The sequence below is a fragment of the Varroa jacobsoni genome, unplaced genomic scaffold (assembly GCF_002532875.2).
Source record: "Varroa jacobsoni isolate VJ856 unplaced genomic scaffold, vjacob_1.0 scaffold_247, whole genome shotgun sequence".
Taxonomy (NCBI): Eukaryota; Metazoa; Arthropoda; class Arachnida; order Mesostigmata; family Varroidae; genus Varroa; species Varroa jacobsoni.
Window position 1 is genome coordinate 15771 of NW_019213149.1, and position 20251 is coordinate 36021.

General features: G+C 39.4%; 2 protein-coding genes and 2 long non-coding RNA genes across 4 annotated transcripts; 2 read left to right on the forward strand and 2 right to left on the reverse strand.

The window, feature by feature from the left end:
- The first annotated feature begins 186 nt into the window (after positions 1 to 186).
- On the forward strand, positions 187 to 2491 carry LOC147753755 (uncharacterized). Its single transcript, XR_015310193.1, has 2 exons — positions 187 to 295; positions 575 to 2491. It is a non-coding gene; the product is annotated as an uncharacterized LOC147753755 (long non-coding RNA).
- LOC111258562 (uncharacterized) lies at positions 2382 to 11469 on the reverse strand. The gene is made up of 5 exons (XM_086967505.1): positions 11326 to 11469; positions 6996 to 10379; positions 6147 to 6543; positions 3812 to 4372; positions 2382 to 3319 (listed from the first exon to the last, which is right to left on the reverse strand). Exons 2-5 carry the CDS (start codon positions 10377 to 10379, stop codon positions 2997 to 2999), a joined length of 4665 nt encoding a protein of 1554 aa, XP_086823631.1. The 5' UTR covers positions 11326 to 11469; the 3' UTR covers positions 2382 to 2996.
- A 1430-nt stretch (positions 11470 to 12899) lies between these two features.
- Positions 12900 to 17926, forward strand: LOC111258563 (RCC1-like G exchanging factor-like protein). Its single transcript, XM_022829940.1, has 8 exons — positions 12900 to 13140; positions 13528 to 13750; positions 14411 to 14566; positions 14774 to 15029; positions 15389 to 15621; positions 15880 to 16105; positions 16674 to 16933; positions 17758 to 17926. Exons 1-8 carry the CDS (start codon positions 13070 to 13072, stop codon positions 17833 to 17835), a joined length of 1503 nt encoding a protein of 500 aa, XP_022685675.1. The 5' UTR covers positions 12900 to 13069; the 3' UTR covers positions 17836 to 17926.
- A 129-nt stretch (positions 17927 to 18055) lies between these two features.
- Positions 18056 to 20248, reverse strand: LOC111258568 (uncharacterized). The gene is made up of 3 exons (XR_002679066.2): positions 20164 to 20248; positions 19291 to 19594; positions 18056 to 18692 (listed from the first exon to the last, which is right to left on the reverse strand). It is a non-coding gene; the product is annotated as an uncharacterized LOC111258568 (long non-coding RNA).
- Between the last annotated feature and the right edge of the window lie 3 nt (positions 20249 to 20251).

Sequence of the window (20251 nt, forward strand, 5' to 3'; positions counted from 1 at the left end):
CTGTACAATCTATAAAATTGTTATTTCAGTGTGTTAATTTCCACCCTATACAACAGCTCCCGCTGTAACCGTGAAGCTTTGGCACGCAATACATCTATTCCATATAGATTTAGTTCTAGGATAGCGACAACAAACCGACAAATTGACGGGTGGAATCGATGGACAGACAGACAGACAGATCCTCGCCTTTATCGCTCGAAATGAAGTGGTGTTGCAGCCATAATAACAACGACGCCAGGATTGTTGTTCGCTGTTTGCCCGTTGTTCCGTCCAAAATCGATTCGACTGTGCGTAGGTAGGGGCATTTCGTTATTACATTAGATCCTTTGTTGAGTTGAGTTCCTCTCACCCTGAGTTGAATTGTCCTTTGCATCCCAGTCGTTCCTTCGTATTCGAAGGGCAGATAGCCGGCTACGAGCACGGCGGAAATGGCCTCAGACAAGACGGATTCAAGGGCAAGCGAACAAAACAGAAAATAGACGTTGTTCATTGGTGTTTCCAATCACAGCGGAAATTTCCGCCTCTTTTCTGAATCAAAATATGCATCCCACATTTTGTTGTTTACTGTTGACAGACCACGATTTTACAATGATGGCAGAAGGTAAATGGCGGGGCAGAGGAGAGTACAGCCTCAAACGGCGGCAATGAAAGCTGGGTAACCAAAGTATTATGGCGGATGACACCACACGTATTGCAGCGATTTGGACTAATACTAGAGAAACTTTATAAAGTGTCAGCAATGAATATATATGTTTATTATCAAATCATCTTAACTGTGTACATTATAATAGCAGCGTGCCTTCACAAACGATGAGTCTACGATTGTTAAAATGGCCCTAAGCAGCCGTGGTCGATAGATAGACAAAAACTGAAACTGAAACAATCTGAAAGCACCTTTTTGATTAAATGGTGATAACTGAATAAATACAATAACCAATTGGAACAGTATTTCATGCATGAACGGGCGACGAGATATGGCATACCACTGGCAGGTACTACTGCAGCAGGAAAACACTGACGAATCGCTTATACTCTGCTGGCTTAGGGCACACGCCACCATGGCAAATAACTAAAATTAAGATTCGCTATTCATATGCGAAACGAACATATTAGCCCCTTAAAAAAGGGTGCAGCAGGCAGCCAACTAACAGAACAGAAATGTATAGGGTAATGTCAAATCAAATGGAGCTCGTATTCGTATTCTCCACAATTTTTGTGCTGGTAGCATCAACTTTGTAGTTCAGTAAGGTGAGAGTTTTAACTTTTCGGCAGTACGCAGCCAAGTAATACTGCGCGGTTAAGAAAAAGTCGAAACTTTTGTAGACTTTGTACTAGCTTCCCTCTTGATACCTTGTATTGGTAACCTCAGTTCCTACGTCTTTTTTAATACACTGTTTGTCTGATGTATATTGCATACGGTCTTCTTCGTATGGATTTTGAGCACGAAGAAAAAGGTTCCTAAACGTTTGATTGCAGAGTATAGTAGGTCAACAGTAGTGCAGTAGTGGTCTGATGAAAATTTGATTGAAGTAGATTGGGATATTTCGGCGGATCATTTCAAACGGATGCAATATTCAAATGCAATAACGACAAGCGAGATTTGAAGCAAGGGTTCGAGGTAAACTGTAAGGCTGCCTTTAGACCGTATTTTAAATGCCAACTTAGGGGATAATCGTTGTCTGTCTAAATGTAATCGTTTCATAACAGTAATTAGGATGATAGTTAGAAAAACTCATAGGTGTGGATCATATACCATTAAATGTCTAAAAACATGAAAAATGAACTGTAAAAAGTAGCATAGCTTTACTGTAAATAAAACCTAATACCAATAAGGAGGCCGAGCATCAACATAAGAGCGGTTGAATGAAGGAAACATGCATTTGATTCACAGAAAAAAATCTCTTCCTAATGTTCGGGTATGGTCCAGTGGTCGCCGATTTTATGATGTGATAAAATTTATGATGTAAAAAAATAAATACCGTTAATACCGGTACCACTGTCTTCCTATGGGTATACAATCTATATTTCTAACGATGCTTATACTATTAATTGGAAAGCGTTTTTCTTAAGGCTAAAATAATGATGGTTCTGTTATACGACATGCTTGTTGAATTTATACATGAATTAGCTAGACTGATACTCAAATTAAGTAAATGTAGCTAATGTAGCCCGATTACAGCGATGATCATTTTATACCTTTTATACATCTTCGCATATAAGATTTTCGGTGGAAACATTAATACATTAATTGCACGTTCCTGGGTAAACGTTTTCGAATTTACAATTTCTTTTTCTTGCCAGTCACTCGTATTACAACTAATTACTCAATACATTTATTGCGTGCTAAACACCTGAGCTAACTAGTCAAGGAAACTACGTCGTTCCAGTTTTTGAATTTATTGGTCGTAAACTTGGATCTTCAAAAAGTTGTTGCTGAGAAATATAAATTAACATAATTCTTGTAACTGGAAGATGATTGCAAATAGTGTAACTATAGACGGTAATGGCATGAACTTAGTCAGCACTCATACTCCTTTTAGTTAAACAATGATAACTAGTAAGAATGTCTGTAGAACCGTACCATTTCGAGATTACTTGGTATCTTACACAATGTAAAAAATCACTCGGCAAAAGAGATGTACAAGACGTATGCAAAAAAGGAATTTTCATGCAAGCTTATACTACATACAAATTGCGCGCAGCATCCTCTTCGATATATACTTGCCTAAACGCATACGTACACGAATAAAACGCTATCTCCAATTACAAAGTCTATTCTGGTTTGACTTAAATCAATAACCCAAAAATATCTCTTCTGCTGTATTCTGTGAAGTAGCATTCTCTAGAATCCTCAGTCGACAAATCATGTTTCGAAATGAAGTTTATCTCAAGCGTATATCTTTGTACAGGCAGTTTTTGTGATTTGGCAGGTCTTCAGACAATTTATAATATCGAAGTGCGACTAGTGCAGCATGAGCAGGGTACTTCACTTTCCTTTACATGAAGATGCTGTTGCCGTCGCTGTCGAAGAGCTCGACACAAACGGAGATGATTCTCTGAAGGCTACAACGAACGATGACCTCTTTCCCACAATAATTCTGTAGCTGTCTCTCCAACCGATCTAAAACCTGATCTGACGCCGGGTTGATCGTGTCTTGCAGGTTGGTCGGGCTACAAGCGGCTTCCGAATTAAACGAAGACACCGCAACGGGCGACGTAATGGAAGTTTTTACAGTCACTTCCGCTATCGCTTCAGGCACATGCAATGCAATAGCTGGACACCGAAAAGTTTGTTTTACCAGGGAAGATACATCAATGCCTATAACAGAATAATCAAATCAATTTCGTAAAAGTCACATGCTTACCCTATGTTTCGCTACTTTTTGGTATAGTCTATACGTCGACGGATCCTAAAGATGAATTCGCTTTTCACTGCGGCACGGCTGGCAAAACAATAACTAAGCTATTATATGATAGCAAAAAAATAAGTTGTCCTATCATCCAGCTAATCTGGCTAGACGTTTCACACTTCTTCATTTGTTGAGATAACTAATGATTTTCTTAATAATCTTTTTTCGGTTCTAATAGTTTTTTTTATCGATTTCATTTGAATTGCTTTCTTAAATGAAACTTGTTTCATGTGCGCACTTTTTCTACGTACGACCTATCTCTGCAGACACACTCTATAAATTAATGCAGTACGACTTGAAAGATACGCGCCTTTCTGTGTATGGAAACGTGTGACGTCTATTATTATTGAATCAATTAGCTGCCGGCCTATAAGATTCTATTTAAAACACGTACTACTTACCGTAGTCTATAAGCCTGATAGTGTAATGCACAGGCGTATGCCGAGCCACGACCTTACCGCGAACCCACTTCCGGTCGCTTCGACTGGGTTTTTCGGCTTCACTTTTAGACTGTAGTATGGACACAGGAACTTCAATAATGGCTGGAGTGCCAACATGATGTGTGAATAGGGGAGTCAAAGCAGTTTTGTTAATATTCTCTAAAATCTCATCAATACGCTGTCGCTCGGCATACAGTTGGAGAGTAGCCCGCAATTGTCCGCCCTTTTTGCTACTGTCTCCATCGTCAACGGTGTCTCTCGAGTCTTGACTTTTTTGTAACCTTAGATATTTGCGGGAAACTTTAAGAAGCCGCGCATCGACGAACTCTACCTCATTGCCGTTTCGTGGCAGCAACAATGTGTTTTTCACGAACCGCGGACTCCAAAATGTCGCCATACCCTCTTCAAATAACTGTGGAACGATATCACCGCGTTCATTGCACAGCACTGATAGATGACAAATCTCGCCTGGGACGTCCTCGTCAGCACCAGACATTAACAAATGGCAGCGAAGAATCCCATCTGCGAAAAAGCGTGCATGCAAATACACGAGAAAAAATTGATACGAGACTATATCAACAACTATTTTTATTATTAATTATAGTAAAATATTTTCAGATTTAATGTGAAACTCACACATCTTTAGTCGAGCAGCTTTTTTTTTTATAATGGATGACTCGGCTCATACAATAGAATTTTTCTCTTCATATGGATGCGGATGAAGGCTTCGGTTCTTTAAGCATTAGAGTAACTTATATTTACTGAGAAGTGTATGTACTTAAATAGGTTACGTTGCGCGATATATGAAGCGCCGCAAAGTGGAAAAACGATAGGTACCGTTTTATGTTAGTTACTCGCTAAGTGCAATGCTACTAAAACAACATGAAATCGAATATAATGGCGAGCGCTTTTTACTGTAATGCTAAAAGAAACAACATTTGCCTTGTTTTTTTATCACCACCCTGTGAGAAACCTTTTTTGGGCCTATTCTTATAATTTAAGGCTATCATAAACTGTTAGACCATGAACATGAACATGAAAAGTACAGGGCGTTCGATATTATTAGGAAACACTTTGGTATATCTTTTATTGGAAGGGACATTCATTGTTCGCTATTCTCGCTATTGGGAGGAAGCCAGTTCGTCCACAAACACAGCCACTGTCCTATTACAATAAAGGTATAATGTTCTTCTCTCGGGCATACAATTGAAGAGTCTGCACACTTGCGCATACACAAAAGAGGTACCTAGTACAAGAGACAACGTTATGTAGCATATGCCGTGTTCATGGGATTAGTAGTTCATGGAATCCATGTGTAGCTGTTCAATGGGCACAATTAAAATAGCTCGCAAAAACTTAGGATGTTGATGCACAAGTTAGTGGCTATTTTTAAAAAAGGCTACCTATCGATAATAGTGTCATCTAGATAAATTTGAAGTGTCAGGTTTTTCAAGTCATTTACACGCTTTAGTCTTTTTTAGTCGACTGGACCTTTGAAATTTTCATCCTATTTCCATGCTGAAATTTTAGTTAGCTCAATTTTTTGTGTTTGGTGAGTCTGAGCAGGATTCAAATGAGTCTACGTGAATAGCATGACTTCGCTTACCGGTACTTAACAAGTTATTAATTAGCAAGCTTCAAATAAATTTTTATTTAGTTGCCCTTGCTAATAGTAGTCAAATGCTTCACAGGTCAACGACATAATATCCTAAGCAGGGCGAGAATATAGAAACAAAAGAATACACTGCGCCATATTTTTCACGCCAATCTTGTTGATCTTATAAGATTAATTTTAGAGATTTACCAATCGTACCAAAGGTGGTACCAATGGGTAACCCACGGCATGATATTTACCTCAATTTCTTCCACATGCGATGCACCTATAATGTATTGTCAGGCTCATGGAAACCCTGTTTCCTGCAGAGCCTATGGTGAAACTCATGCATCGATAAGCGAGTGACAACATGGATTTAGAGAAATGATTATGATTGAAAAGTAGTTGTGAGTGATATAAGATCCCAACTGAAGCGATCGCAGGAAATGAAAATTACACTGAATGAACACACTCAGGAGGGCCGTCCTATGCGCAAAATGTTCAGCCGAATATCTGTTTCCATTGTCCAATGTGATTTGTTATTATCATTATTATTATGCCAATATGTGTTTGTTCTAAATTAAGTTGAAAAATGTTCACATGATATTGTCCACTACCTCGTTTATAGGAAATCAAAATAACAAAAAAATCTATATATTTCATTGAATTTTTACAGTAAAAAAAAAAAACAAATACACTGACCGAATATCGGTAGAATTTCTCGAGGTTGCTTCTGCGTATGTACAACTCGAACTCTATGATCGTTTGCTCGAAGGTTCAAAATGATCGCTAGAGCAGGGATCTGATCTAACGAAACTGTCGATGGCAGCTCGAACAGAGATTTACCGGGCACCTGAGTAACTTCGCCAGTATCAACTAAGAAAACAGAATATAGATTTGTTGATTCGTCGAACGAAAGCAGTCTGACCCTATGAAACACCGTACGTGGGTGATCAATACGGGCCACGGCAATCGGCACAGGTAGTTGTTGCGATACGGTAGGTTGAATAACCCGAAGGTCGGTTGCGTTTTGGAGTACCGCCATTCGATCAGAGAGTATCTGCGAGACTTCAGCCATCGACTGCTTTACGACACAAACCTGTAATTGAAAATATTTATTTTCAAAGAATCTAGTCGAGAGCTCCAATCCATCCTCGCCAATAGTCTGCATACAAATGTTGATAACTGTCTGTTCGCTTTAATAAAAAATAACACTGCTAATGATTTGTTTCGTACGACTGGGATCAGAGTAGTCGTACGGTAGCTATCTATGCTATGAATTTTCCAAATGTAGAAGTTGTTTAAGCATCTCGCTTAAGTGCGCGGAACTACGCATACCTACACAAACGCATACAGCTGGACCACCTCGATAGACCTTTATATTGTAAATAAAGTGAAAACTTCGTCACGATGTCGATTTCGCTCTCAGCGAAAACTGTAATCAACTTAGTAATGTAAACAGAAGCGCCAATTCGAATTATCAAGTTTTGTTGCTATTACCTATTGAACTATCTATATAGGGCTATGGTTTATACGAATATATGTATCTACCTTAGTAGGGCTGTAGAGCCATGTAACAAATACATCAAAGCTCGTTTCCGTGGCAACCAAGGATGTCGCAGACGCACTGAAGTAGTCATCTTCAACATGGGCTAGAGTAACCTGGTCGATGCCATTCACATGATCTCTACTTTTCGCGGAAAGCTGGCCCACTTCAATAGGCTGCGCCTGCTCTACGGGGCTGTCTGGCTTTACCAAACACGCATCTTTTATCTCTTCGCGATCTTTAACATCATTGCGATTTTCAATAGTGCTCTCTGTATCATCCTTTTCTGGGTTAAGGACTTTCTTGTTAGATGCCTCATTTTCCAATGTTTCTTGCGATTTCGAGCAAGCAACAACGGCCTTAGCTTCATCTCCGTTGGTCAAAGGTACTTGTTCAGAGCTCGGATCTTCTGCGGCAACGTCTTCTTCTAACGCTGCCGGATGGTATGCAGCGATAGTGCAATTTTTCTCCTTTAGAATCACGTCAACGTATTCGTCAACCGTTTCAGTGAAGCGCGTCCGTGGAACACGAATGCCGAGCCGGTCGAGGTTTGCGAATCGTTTGATTAATCGCGGTGGGCAACAGGGGACAACGTGCATCGACCCATAATCCAAAGAAAGAATGGTGTACTCACTATCATGAATTTTAGTTACTTCTCCGCGGTAGAACGAGCCCTCGTCACAGAAAGCGACCAGGTCACCAACTTGAACATTTTTGTCTTCTGATTTGGTTGAACGCGCCTTATAATAATTCGTCATGGCATGATTTAGATTCTCCAATTCAAGTTCGTCCACTCGACAGAACTGTAGTCCAATATGCGCGCCGTCATCTACAGTTATGTACATTCTTTCGGCATGATCAAGGATTACAGGATATTTAACATTTGTTGCAAGCTCATCATCATTATCATGATTAGTGGTATCCAGAGAACATTTTCCGGTGACTACATTGTCGTTTACAGACACACGGCTGCCATGATTAGCTATGCTCCCAGTGGATCCTTTCACTAATTCATTATGATGCTCAGAGCTTTCCTCCAATCTTATGGCGGCATCAGATTTGCCTTCGATACTCGATACATCTTCCATTTGTGTCTGTGTGTCTAAAGGTTCGTCCGATTTCTGAATTTCCTTTTTTGGTTTTTGGTCAGACTTCAACTCGAAAGAGTATTCAGCAATACCGTCCTTTTGACATTTTTCTAGCTTCGTAGCGATAAAAGACGTTTCCTTTGCAAGATATAACTGATCCGGCTTAAGACTGCACCTTAAACCGTATTGAGGATACCCCACAAATTCATCAGGCAATAGTGCGAGATCAGAAATCGGCACTTTTGACAGTACACCATAATCGACCTGCATCACGAGAGCATCACTACTCGTTAGGTCGCAGACAATACCACGGTAAAACCCGCAGGAATTTTCGTCTTCTATTCGAACTGCTACCAAGGTTCCCTTTGAGATTTCGTTGATTGGTACAGGTATTCTGCCGTTTTGCATCTTAATTGTGAGGTTAAGGCTGAGGTCGCAAAGTTCATTGATGTTATACTTTCCCAGCTGAACAGGAATGACTGTCGGATTATCCTGATCGATCTCGTTAACCCAGAGTTCTTCTTCAGCGCCCAACTCCAAAGGCGGATAGGATCGGGGAGGCAACTCGATAGTGCTACCGTCAAGAGTTTTACTATCATCCTGTTTACCATCAATACGGGCCACGGAATATAGTGACATGCCGCATCCTTTCGGAACTGACCGGGAAAGAATTTTTAGGGAGTATTCCTTATTCAACTCTAACTTTGGTGATGCGTTTTCCAGCACACAATGAAACGCCATACACGGCGTGTCGCTTGCATAGCCTGGATCCAGTGGCCATATCTTTTCAACGGGTATATCATCAATCGAGCCGTAGTCAACACAACGGACAGTGGCGATACCGTCGTTAATATCTTGAACCAGGGCCCGACAAAATGTTCCGTCGATCTCCACAACTACGAAATCTCCTTTCTTTATTGACTTAAACGGTGCTCGGGAAGAACTGTTCAATTCGTGTAATAGTTCCTCCATTGCTTCAACATTACCACGCTTAAGCTGGACGCCGTAAGTCGAATCAACACCGATGAAATACACAAATACGTCTTCTGTGTCACGAATATCCTCTGTCAGTGTTATCGCTCCATTCATTGAACTCATGCTTCCTGTCGACGCCTTTGGAGATTGTGCCGGTATTGTTGTATGCACTCCGTCTGAGTTTCCTGATGTTGTTCCACAGACGGTTGAGACTGCTGTTGTTGTCGTCGTCGTCGGGATGTGAGCGGGCGCAGGACTACTTTCAGTCGTCCCTGACGTATCGATTAGAGTGGCTACCCAAGTTCTTGATAGTGAATCAGTCGAATCGACACGGTCAATTCTGACATCAAGTTCCGCGTCAACTTCTACATTTTTTAGATCAGGTAACTTGAGTAAAACAGCAAAGGCCTCGACTCTGGCTAAATCGGCACTGAGTGCCTTGATATTGCTAACAGGCACATGTTCGAAGGAGCCATAGTCGACAAACTCGACCTCTATTCGACCTTCATCGTTTTTTTCTCTGTCCTCGTTAGTGTCGGTCGTGACTAGCCCCCGACACCAGGAGGGCTCGATAGCCGAGTACGCCAGGACGTATTCGCCTCGCTTGGGTCGTCTTTTCATAGATTTCGCCCTTTCAGCTTTCTCTTGCACCTCGGTTTCAAATTCATTAAATTTGTCAGACAAGTCAGAACGAATCAGCTGAACTCCAACGACCCCCTTCGCCTCATTGATTTCAACGAGGATCACGCGCTCTGTTTCTTCGAGTTTAGGGGAAGGAACCAGAACGCACTCTTCTTCGGGAAAGAATGCTTTAACAAGCTTAGCATGGTCTTGAAGCTCTTTCGGTATAAGGCGAGCATGGAGACAATATTCTCCCTGTATAGTAATCACTTCAATATCCTCAAGAGTCCTTATATCGTCATCAACAACGTGACAGCTTTCCTTAAGCATAATCTGGACGGCCACCCGTGGCCACTTTTCAATTAACTCCTCGTGCAGTGGTTCGAGTGAACTTTTTTCAACTGTTTGGAGCCCGCCATGGTCGAGCAGTTCGACCATACAAACATTGGTGCTATATACATCCACAACGACGACACGCATTGATATGCCTTGAGAGACAAAGACCGCCAAGTCACCTACTGAGGGTTCATCGTTAGGAAATTTTGCACCAGCCGGCGCGGATTTTGAAATTTCATCACTAATATCTGTGAGTATTTGCTCCGGGAAAATGCATAACTGGGCATAAATCTTAGTGTCCAGGTGCGACACGATGTAAATCTCCTCGCAGGATTTCAATTTGGGAAACGGCACACGTTTCTCCAACATCTGTAACAGAATAATTTAAGTTGCACGCAATATGTATCATATTGGCACCACACAAAAATCGCTGACATCTTCAACAATAGTAGCCTACTATGTGAACTTACTTATAGAAAGTAACAATTTCCCCATTAACCATCTGATTAAATTTTGACAGCAAGCGAATATATCTAAAAGTAATTTTTATCTGTTGTTAGCTACGTCTTCAATAGCTAACCACCCATTCGTTTTCTACTAACCTTTTTATGTAAGAGTGAATATTCGTAAAATTCTATATACATGTATAGAAATAAACAACGTTCGTACAATAGCATTGTGCCGTTGGAATATATCTTGATTGTGGATTTCGCTTAGTACCCTTATAAACTCATACATTCTTTGAGGCTGTTTCTACTCTTAAAGCCTATGGCAATTTTATGGAAATGAGTTACGATTTAGCTTTTTCTGCTTCCAAAGAGTCATACAATTATAGAACTAAAAGGTGCTAAGTACGGGAAAAATAATGTTGAACATAATTGCTTTTTTGAAAAATCGATGTCATGTAATAGTAATATAGTAGTTCAATATGATAATTATTCTGACAATCGGTAATTAATTGTATGAGCGATAAAAAAATTAATTTGTCAGCACACATTGTACTAGTTGAAAATTTGTCTCATATAAAAAAAGGTCATTACCGTTACCTCAACTTAACGCGATCACAACATCATCTATTTGCATTCTCAAAAGTGCTTAGTAGTTGGTAACGGACTTTACCAGTTACCACTTATTTTCAACTACGAAGTATCCTCTGTCACTTCACACTATTGCTTTATTATAAAAATATTATTTCTTTACACAATCAGTTTATGAGATTAAAGACATTATTCTGGTGGCGACGATCGATACTGGCGTATTCTATGCTAGTGCAGTAGCGTAAGCAGAAAACTAGCGAAATTAGAGCGCAGAATACCTTATCCAATGCTTCTACTTCTTAACAAGATAGCGACTTGCACGGTAAATAACTGCCTACTATTTCTTGGGACAATATGCGCAATAATTTTGTGTGCGAGCCTTAGTTCGGCGACATGTCAGTGTAACAATTACAAAGTTCTGTGCGTTTATTGTTAGTGTTAACGTATTTTCATGCAGCAGACGATACGATCGTCCATGTTTGTTTAGGTAGGTATGGAAGGGACTAACTGTTGTACGTCCGGTACCGCCGCTAGATATTCCATCACAGGAATGCGCCCTGCATGAAATGTTTACGATGCTCCCAGCACGAAACGCGTGAAGCAGACGGTACAACTATTCATCTAACTATATAATGATTGTCGTCTGTTTCTTACTCGCTTCAATCAATGCTATTTCAGTATCTACTAATGGTTTTTCTCTTATAATTGCTTTATTTCAATAAGATCTAATCACGTCATAGTGCAAAAGTTTTTACTTTTTGTTATTCAGAGCATTTTATACTTGGCCAGTAGATTAAATAAATATAATATACTATATATTAGCCAATATAATATAATATATATACCAGATACCAGAAGTCCGAAATTATTTAGGGGTAAGATAAAAATAAGTCGCTGTTAGAATCTGCCTTTTTTAAAGCCGCGCCCTGATTTGCCCCTACTGCCAAACTGAGCTAAGTGGCCTCCAGTCGAACTTAATTAAACCGCTTTTATTTTTCTCACCCTATTTCTATTTATTTATATATCCCCGATCAATCAAGTTCATATTTTACTATATATGTACGAATAACGTTGCTGCTGTTGAGAACAGGAACTTATTTGCATCATGATAACTATCCAGACCTTACTTAAGTTGCATGCTTATTTCAATAGCAATTGATGGGTATCCTTGACCAATCATTAGCGAAAAATTCAAAAAAAATTCGCTGGTTAATTCTAGTCTTACCTGAGCAGGTAGCTTCGACCTGCCAGGAAAAAGCAATCCATCTGTCGGGCCGAGTTGTCGATTTGCATGCAGATTACCGATATCTACTGGAAGACCTGAAACACTGAGTTATAGCAAACAGTGATGACAGGCTGCGATGTGTGAAGTAAGCGAAATCTACAACAATGAAATCTAGAAGACATATGTCTTCGACGTCACTATAAAAACATGTATTTTGCAATGGAAAAAAGTACTGTTTATCAAAGTGTCGCGCTGACTTTTATTGCGAATGAACCAATTTGCTCGTCCTAAACTATCCTATCTTTTTCTGTGCAATTGGTGAACTGTAACATCAGCTAACAGAGGATAACTACAATAGTACATTTTTCTGGTGAAAGTGGAGGTAAAACTCAATCATACTCTTTTATAATAGGTGCATACAATCTGGATCTCATGTTAAGGCTGCAACGACGAAAGATCTATTTAGCATCAAATTGGGTAATCAGCACTAATTGGGCTTTATTCACTATTACGCATGTGTTTGTACGTTCGTTCATGTGTGAAACGACTGTGACCCGCCTGTGTTTTTGAATTGGACGCACTGTTTCATCTAGTCATCACGTTGGGATCACATGGAACTGTTGTTGACGTCTCTGCGCGGGTCCGATTGCGCAGAGCGGACTCTGCGTTATTCGAGGCTCAATATGGAAAGACGTGCTTTCTATTGGTAATGCTCGTTCTAGACACTGTATCGTCGTTGTAATAAGCTGCTTTTTTTGTTAACTTATTTTTGCATATGAAAAGACTAACTGTTAAAGATGCTTCGTACGTCTATGCAGTCAGGTGCTCGACTGGTGGTCATGGCAAAGGTGCTGTTTCCTCTGAAAGGGTACGTAATTTGTTTAAGATTCATTTGAGCGAAATATGTTATATCAGTTTTGCTGCTTTACACTCACAAGGTTCACGGAAAAACAAAACCACTAGCGCTGTTAAATTATTGCTGTAAAATAGCTGATTGAATAGACCCAACACTTTTTATAGAATTATTGTGATTATTATCTACATTGTTCTATTGTATAAAGTACAATAGTCAAAAACTGCTGACCTACTAAGAAGGAAAATCTCCGTAGATTATAACAAATTACTGGTATATAGGTTTATGAAGTTTTCGCTGACTAAGCATTTTACGGGTATTTTCAGTGCAGTCGCCCTAGTCAGTTCCAATGATCGTGCTATTGTTTTCGCTAACCTCACACATATTTGTATTTTGTGGCAGAAACACGAATCTCATCCAAGTGAGTTCTGATGCTCAGTATATAAGTCGAAGACAATTGCAGACATGCGCAGTTGACCTACAATGTTTCTCAATGGGATCCTTTAAACCGTTGGCCGAACGTGAGGTGCCTATTAGAAACGTCGGGTTACGGAAAGCCAAGCATAAGATAAGATGCTATCTTTGGGGCGGCACCCATTCAGGCGCCCTTGGATGCGACCATTTCGTGAGTGTTAAACATATTCGTTCCATATGTCGAGCAGGAAGAAGAGCCTCAAACACTAATTCTGAAATAAAACTCATGTGGCAGATCAAAATTTGAACAGAATTAAAATAAATTGTGCACAGGCTAGTTGAACTCCATGTCGTTCGATCCTTTTCAGGAGGTAGGTAGGACATAGCAAGCTTTTTACACCTTTTTTTCTCTCGATTGTAAAACATGCACTTGCGTAATCGTAGTAAAGCTGAAATCATCGAAAGGCAATGCGTTAAGTGGAACATACGTTTCCCATAAATTTAAAATTTCGATATCATCATTATTATGACCATCGGTGCACATTGTACCTGTATACTTATTTTTTCACATAAAAGGTAAGCCATTTTAACTATTTGTATTAAAATGAGCTTGCTATACTTAGTCTTTCAAAGGCGGTCAGAATATATATTCTACAAGATTGTATGGATGAGTCTACGATAGTTATCTGGTGAACTTCCCCATTAGTTCAGAAAGTATGAAAAAATATAGGATGGTAAAATCTTTCACCTATCTAGTATATATGTATATATATATGTAATAACTAAAAATCTTTAAAATCATTTCAATGAATCCGTAAGCAAAATTATATCACACTTATACTTTCGTGTAACACGCCGTTATCGGTCTTAGGTGCGTCCCCTTAAGAAACACTTAAAACCACGGGAGGATCGTTGTAATCCATATCGATTGCGTTTTAGTGCAACCAATAGAGTGTTCCGTATTGCCTGTGGAAATGGTTTCACTGTATTCGGTGCAAAGCCAGAAGACACTGCCTGCAAATACCGGGTATGTTGACACACTGAGGGAGCGTAAGCGTTTGATTATGTTTTTTTAACTTATTTGTAATTCGCATTATAATTGAACATTTTACGGCTCTAAACTGTATCTGCACACACGGCATACGTTCGATGCTTCAACTTAAAAGACTACGACATTTATGCTTTTTGCCATTATGAAGATTCATTAACATTATGCTTTCCGGTTTTCAATTAGGTATTTGGAACTGGTATAAATAAAGACTCGCAAATCGGCCTTCAACAGGCTCGAAGGGACGCACCGATGGAGCTTCTCACGCAACCTGTTCCCATCATATTACCCGAATCAGGGAGTTTTGATCATTTAGATGTAAATACAAGGAATACGGCCATTGAAAATGGTAGTAAAGCCCCTTTCTGGAGTTCGATCCTTAGCCTTGGAGCCGGCCGAGCGCACACAGTGATTGTAACTTCTGATGCCGTGTACACGCTCGGTAATTTAGTTTAACGGTCCATAATTACGCCTGTTTAGCAATCAACTAATTTTCATTACTCTAAGTCTAAAGAATACCATCATTTAGCCGTGTTTTGCATAACAGGTGTAACTAGATAGATTTTAAATTTTCTCTAGCTGAAAATACTAAAACGCAATTACATCCATCTCCGTAACCTATGTTTAATACAGAAAATGTATCATGCAGACTCTTTTACTTTAAAATATGTATCTAAACAACCCCCAGTGTCTTTAGCTTTCGCCAAAATGTAAACTACCAGCGTCCAAAAAGGGGCTGCGTTGATTCGTTCGATGTTTCTAACCGCAAAACTGCATTGGCATGGCATTTGATTCCCGCAGGTAACAATAGTTTAGGCCAGTGTGGACGTCCCATTATTGAGAATGAAAGCTATTTTGGTCGAGATCTTCTACACCGCGTTGAGGGTGATGGACTTAACAACGTAGTTAAAACCGTTTGTGGACTTGACCACACATTTTTCCTGACCGCTAGCGGAAAAGTATTTGCCTGCGGTTGGGGTGCCGATGGTCAGACCGGGCTAGGCCATTATAAAACTGTCGGTATACCGCAAGAAGTGCGTACCCTTAACGTTCCATTCCAGCAACATTCGTGCAATTTTCTCCTAAAGACATCATTTGCTTTACTGTTGTAGTTGCTCTTTGTTCGCATATTGTATCCCCATTCAAACCGTTGTTATTTAAACATGAACACTTTCGTCATGAGCAAAACAGTACATTTTAACGAAGCTCAAAATTATATAGTGACTGTACACGAATGTTGGCCGAAAGGTCAAGATAGTGGTCCATTATTAATTATCTATCTTTACAAGCAGGTGGGTGGGGATATAAGCGGAGAGCGCATCGTTCTTCTGTCAAGTCGGGCCGACTGTGTACTGGCTTTAAACGAAAAAGGCGACTTGTTCGGTTGGGGTAATAATGAGTATGGACAGCTACTGGGAGCCACTAAGGAGATGCAGTTGCATACGCCGAAACATATTAAGCTCAATAAGAAGTTGAAGGGTGCGGCGGCCGGGGGAAGCGCTTGTGTAGTCCTTGACGGTAATTCACTAGTGTACCAGTAAACATTTTGAAGTTGTTTTTAATACTGTTAATGTGTTCATATTCAGAGTGTATGAAAATTGTTTCTAAGTCTGGCAAAATTATTTGGGTAATGTATGAAAACGATTCCTCCAGGTAAAACCTAAAAACGTAAAATAACTAGCAAAAGCGCTACTAGCATAACAGAGCCTCTAGTAAGAAGTCTTGAGACGTTGATCTTAAGCTTCAAACAAAGCAGACGACAAAATCGTTCCATGCAACGTGTTCTAAGTTTTAGTGTCAATGTAAGCGAAACCTCAAATTCATGAATCACTGGAAGAATGTTCTTATTTTGATTAGTAAGTAATCTAACAGTAAACAGAACGAGTAACAGAAAAGTTTTTCCTAATGTGGCTTAGTGTCTTGCATGTACGCTTTATAATGGATCAAAAAATTACCAGGACAGGTTCAGATTATAGACTCGAGGAGACCATTCCTATCATCCTATCATCATCGTGGTTGTCTGAGCCTTTATCTAACATCAATTTCCTTATTTTTTTTTCTTTGCATCTAAATCATCTAATGCCAGAAAATGGCCAGGTGTTTAGTTGGGGCTATGGTGTCCTCGGACTTGGCCCAAAGGTTGAGCACTCCCGCAATCCACGCCTCATACCACCGCCGTTGTTCGGTGCGAACGAGCTGAACCCTGATAGTGTGCCGGTACGACTCGAAGCTGGAATGGCGAATTTCGCTGCGGTCACTAACAGAGGACATCTTTATACGTGGGGCCGAAACAATAATGGTTCTCTAGGCCTGGGTCACACAAAGTCTCAGATGTTTCCTCTTATGGTAAGAACACATGCAAAATATTTATTGCTCAATGTTTTCGGGCTGTAAAATTTCAGCTGGCGGACTTACCTATCTGGGATAGCGCAGATAATTAAACACATCTGAACGAACTAAGACTGCAGAAAATTAAAGCGCTCTCACATTTGAGACGAAGATACTGAAAGCTAGTGTACAACGATTTGGCAGATATTCTATTAAGTTACTTCGTCCTAGCGGTCGTTCATTATACCGTTTATTATACATGTTGAGTGTAAAATGAACACAAGGATCAGCGGTTAAAAATTTATATCGCATGATAAAAACAGATTGTGTATTTTATTAGTTCGATGTTAATGCGGAAGTGTTCCGTCTTTTACTCCAACGCCCTTTGAAAAAATATTTTTTTCAAAGGCCGTGTTGTATATCGCTACTAACGGATCTATCAATATTTTTTTTATCGCGTAAGCCTTCAAAGGCACCTACGTTGTCACACATATAATAACATGCGAGTACTATGTTATGTAAACAACTCTTTAAATAGAAACTAACGATGAGGGAAGGTTACTACGCCGATGTTTATTTTTTAAAGGCCAAAAGTAGTGGTGGCATTAGAAATGTTATTCAAGTTATAGATTTATCGAGTACTCTTTTTCGAACAGTTCTAACGTAATAGTATTGGCCCTTTGGCATACCGTACCCTTTGTATAATTAATGCACTGTAGTTGGATAAAGCTAACAATAGTTTGAATAATTTATCCAACATAATATATCTGTCTTTAATATAGATCTAATGAATTTGGTAATCGAATGTTTCTTTTTAATTTCCTTTTCAATGCCATCATTAGGTCACTATCGCGGCCCAAGTTCGGGACATCTCAATGGGAGTCGACCATACGGCAGTGATCACACAATCATTTTGCTGACATTGGCAGTACTTAAATAACAACATGTTGCTGTTTGTAGATATACCTGCGTAGCATAAATAAATGAAAGTAGGCCTTGTACTGTATTTGAGATTGAAGAAGTATTCACTATATAACGAATAACTTGGATGCAAAAGTAATTACGTGTTTGTAGGTGTTTTTAAAGATCGATTTAGTTTGTGAGTGTATTGTTCTTCGAAAAGAACCGATTTATTTTGAATCTCATAAGACTTAGATCTGGCTTAGTCACTTATAGATTACTATGTGTGATAAATTAAACAGCAAAGAAAAATGCAGCACATATTTCTTGTTGTGTGCGTTGCATCGTCTCTGAGACCTTAATATGTATTGTTCAAGTAAAATTTTGCCAGTCTAAAAGCAACGTGAGCTTTTTAACTCCAGAACGTTGGTTCTACGTATCAAGTAAAGGTTTGCGGTATATTTAATAAAATTGAATTCAATTGTATATATCAAACTTTATTCTCATGATACACTTATTAACTAAACGATGTATATGAAATTTGATTTCAATCCCAGAAAAGCAGCCCATGAAAATGGACAGCTGCTCTCTCTATGGCACTGAAATTCTGGTTAGCATTTCTATACTGTACATATTCATTCATTTTGCTTGGAGCCGTATGCGTCTGGGCCTAGTGTATAGTAAAGCGACATCACTATTCTGAAAAAATCAAGAGAAAATTTGAATGAACATCCTTTATTTATCCATAGTTGTGATTGTTTTTCTTCCAGCATGCATTGCAGTGCCATGCACGATGCATCTCTTGGCTGCTTACAGCTTAAGATCCACGTCTCTTCCAAGAGTATGTACTCAGTTGAGCCGTAGTCAACACACGGAACTGTAGGTCAAATGTTTTTAACACCCCCAGCAAAATAGACGATTAGTTCTTCTGTGATACGGCTATCCTCGATGGGTGCTTTTTTACATTTGCAGAGACCATTAGCGACGATATTTCAATGGATTCCGTCACTCTTAATGTAAACGATGTCTGGGTGCCGTCGACGGTGCATACGCGTTCAAGTACCAATTATCTGTGAGTTGATTGATCAAAATTACCATATGTGTAACTAATAACGAGTCGCCAGAACAAATATCGGCTGTTGTGATATCACACACCATACTGCTTTACATACCCTTCAAAACCTCATGGAACTTCAGTAGGAGCACGTAGGTATTATGGACAATAAGCTTGTACTTAAGGTTTTGATACTGCTGATGGTAATTGATATCATTAACTGATATTATTACGACTCGTTCCACTTTTTGAACTTCTGCAAATAGAACTAACATTTTTTGTGACGTCGCCAAGAAAAGAAAATTTCGTCCGAATGGTCTGTGCAAATGACATTGAATGAATGAGTTCCATTTTTCGACAAACTCTTTCGTCATCGACCACATCGTACAGCCTTCCTTGAGCATTACTTAAAAAAAATTACCTCTCATTCGGCGGATTTTCTAGTAGTTGAAGTGAGTTCTTTTCAGCCGTCTCTAAACTGCACTAATCGAATAAATCAACGACACATGTATTTGCTTGAACTTCGACATGCATTGCGGCATCTCTGTTATTTGGCTGGGTACATTTCATGATTTCGTCACTAATATCTGTGAGCATAGCCTCCGGAAAGATTTACATCGGAGTGTAAACCGTAATGTCGCAACGGGCCACAAAAATGACTTCATTCTCGGAAACGGAATACACAGGTGAAGTAGCAATAGTTTCAGATAGTTGTCATATAATCTCTGAAAACAAAACAGGAGACGGTATCGAAATAACGTTCACTTTCGACATCTAGTTATCTATAACAATTTATAAGGCTCCCCGCTTTGGGCATACGCCGGCTTTGAAATGAGTAATAGGGTTACCACTCCGTAAACTGATCATAGCTACAGCTTGAATCAGAAGTTTGACGCTTACTTCGAATTAAATGAAAATTCCTTTCTTTTAAATCAATCAGCAAGTTCTGGTTTTCTTATCAGAAACAGTAGCCCATTTGTATTGTGCTTAAATTACATTTAATGTAATTTAAAATATCGTAATACTTGGGATTTGTATCTGTTCCATGGGTATAAACCTTAAGGTACAATATGTCGTATAGATTCGAATCCTTCTATAGAAGGATTCGAATCTATACTTTCAACCCACACTCCAGCAAAAACCATTCGCTTTGCCTTTTTTATGGGACCATGTCATCAGAGCCTAAATAGTTCTTGTTAGTTAAGAGATATGCTATCTTCCTTGGTTTTTTTTTTTTACAAAACAGGTATGGTAAAGGCAAACGCGTAATTTAGCCACAGTCATTGGTATTTACCGCGCGTATTTCGGATTAGAGTTTTAATTGAGAACAAGAAATAGCGGAATAATCGCCAATCCGGTGCAGTGAGGTATGCGCCATAGCA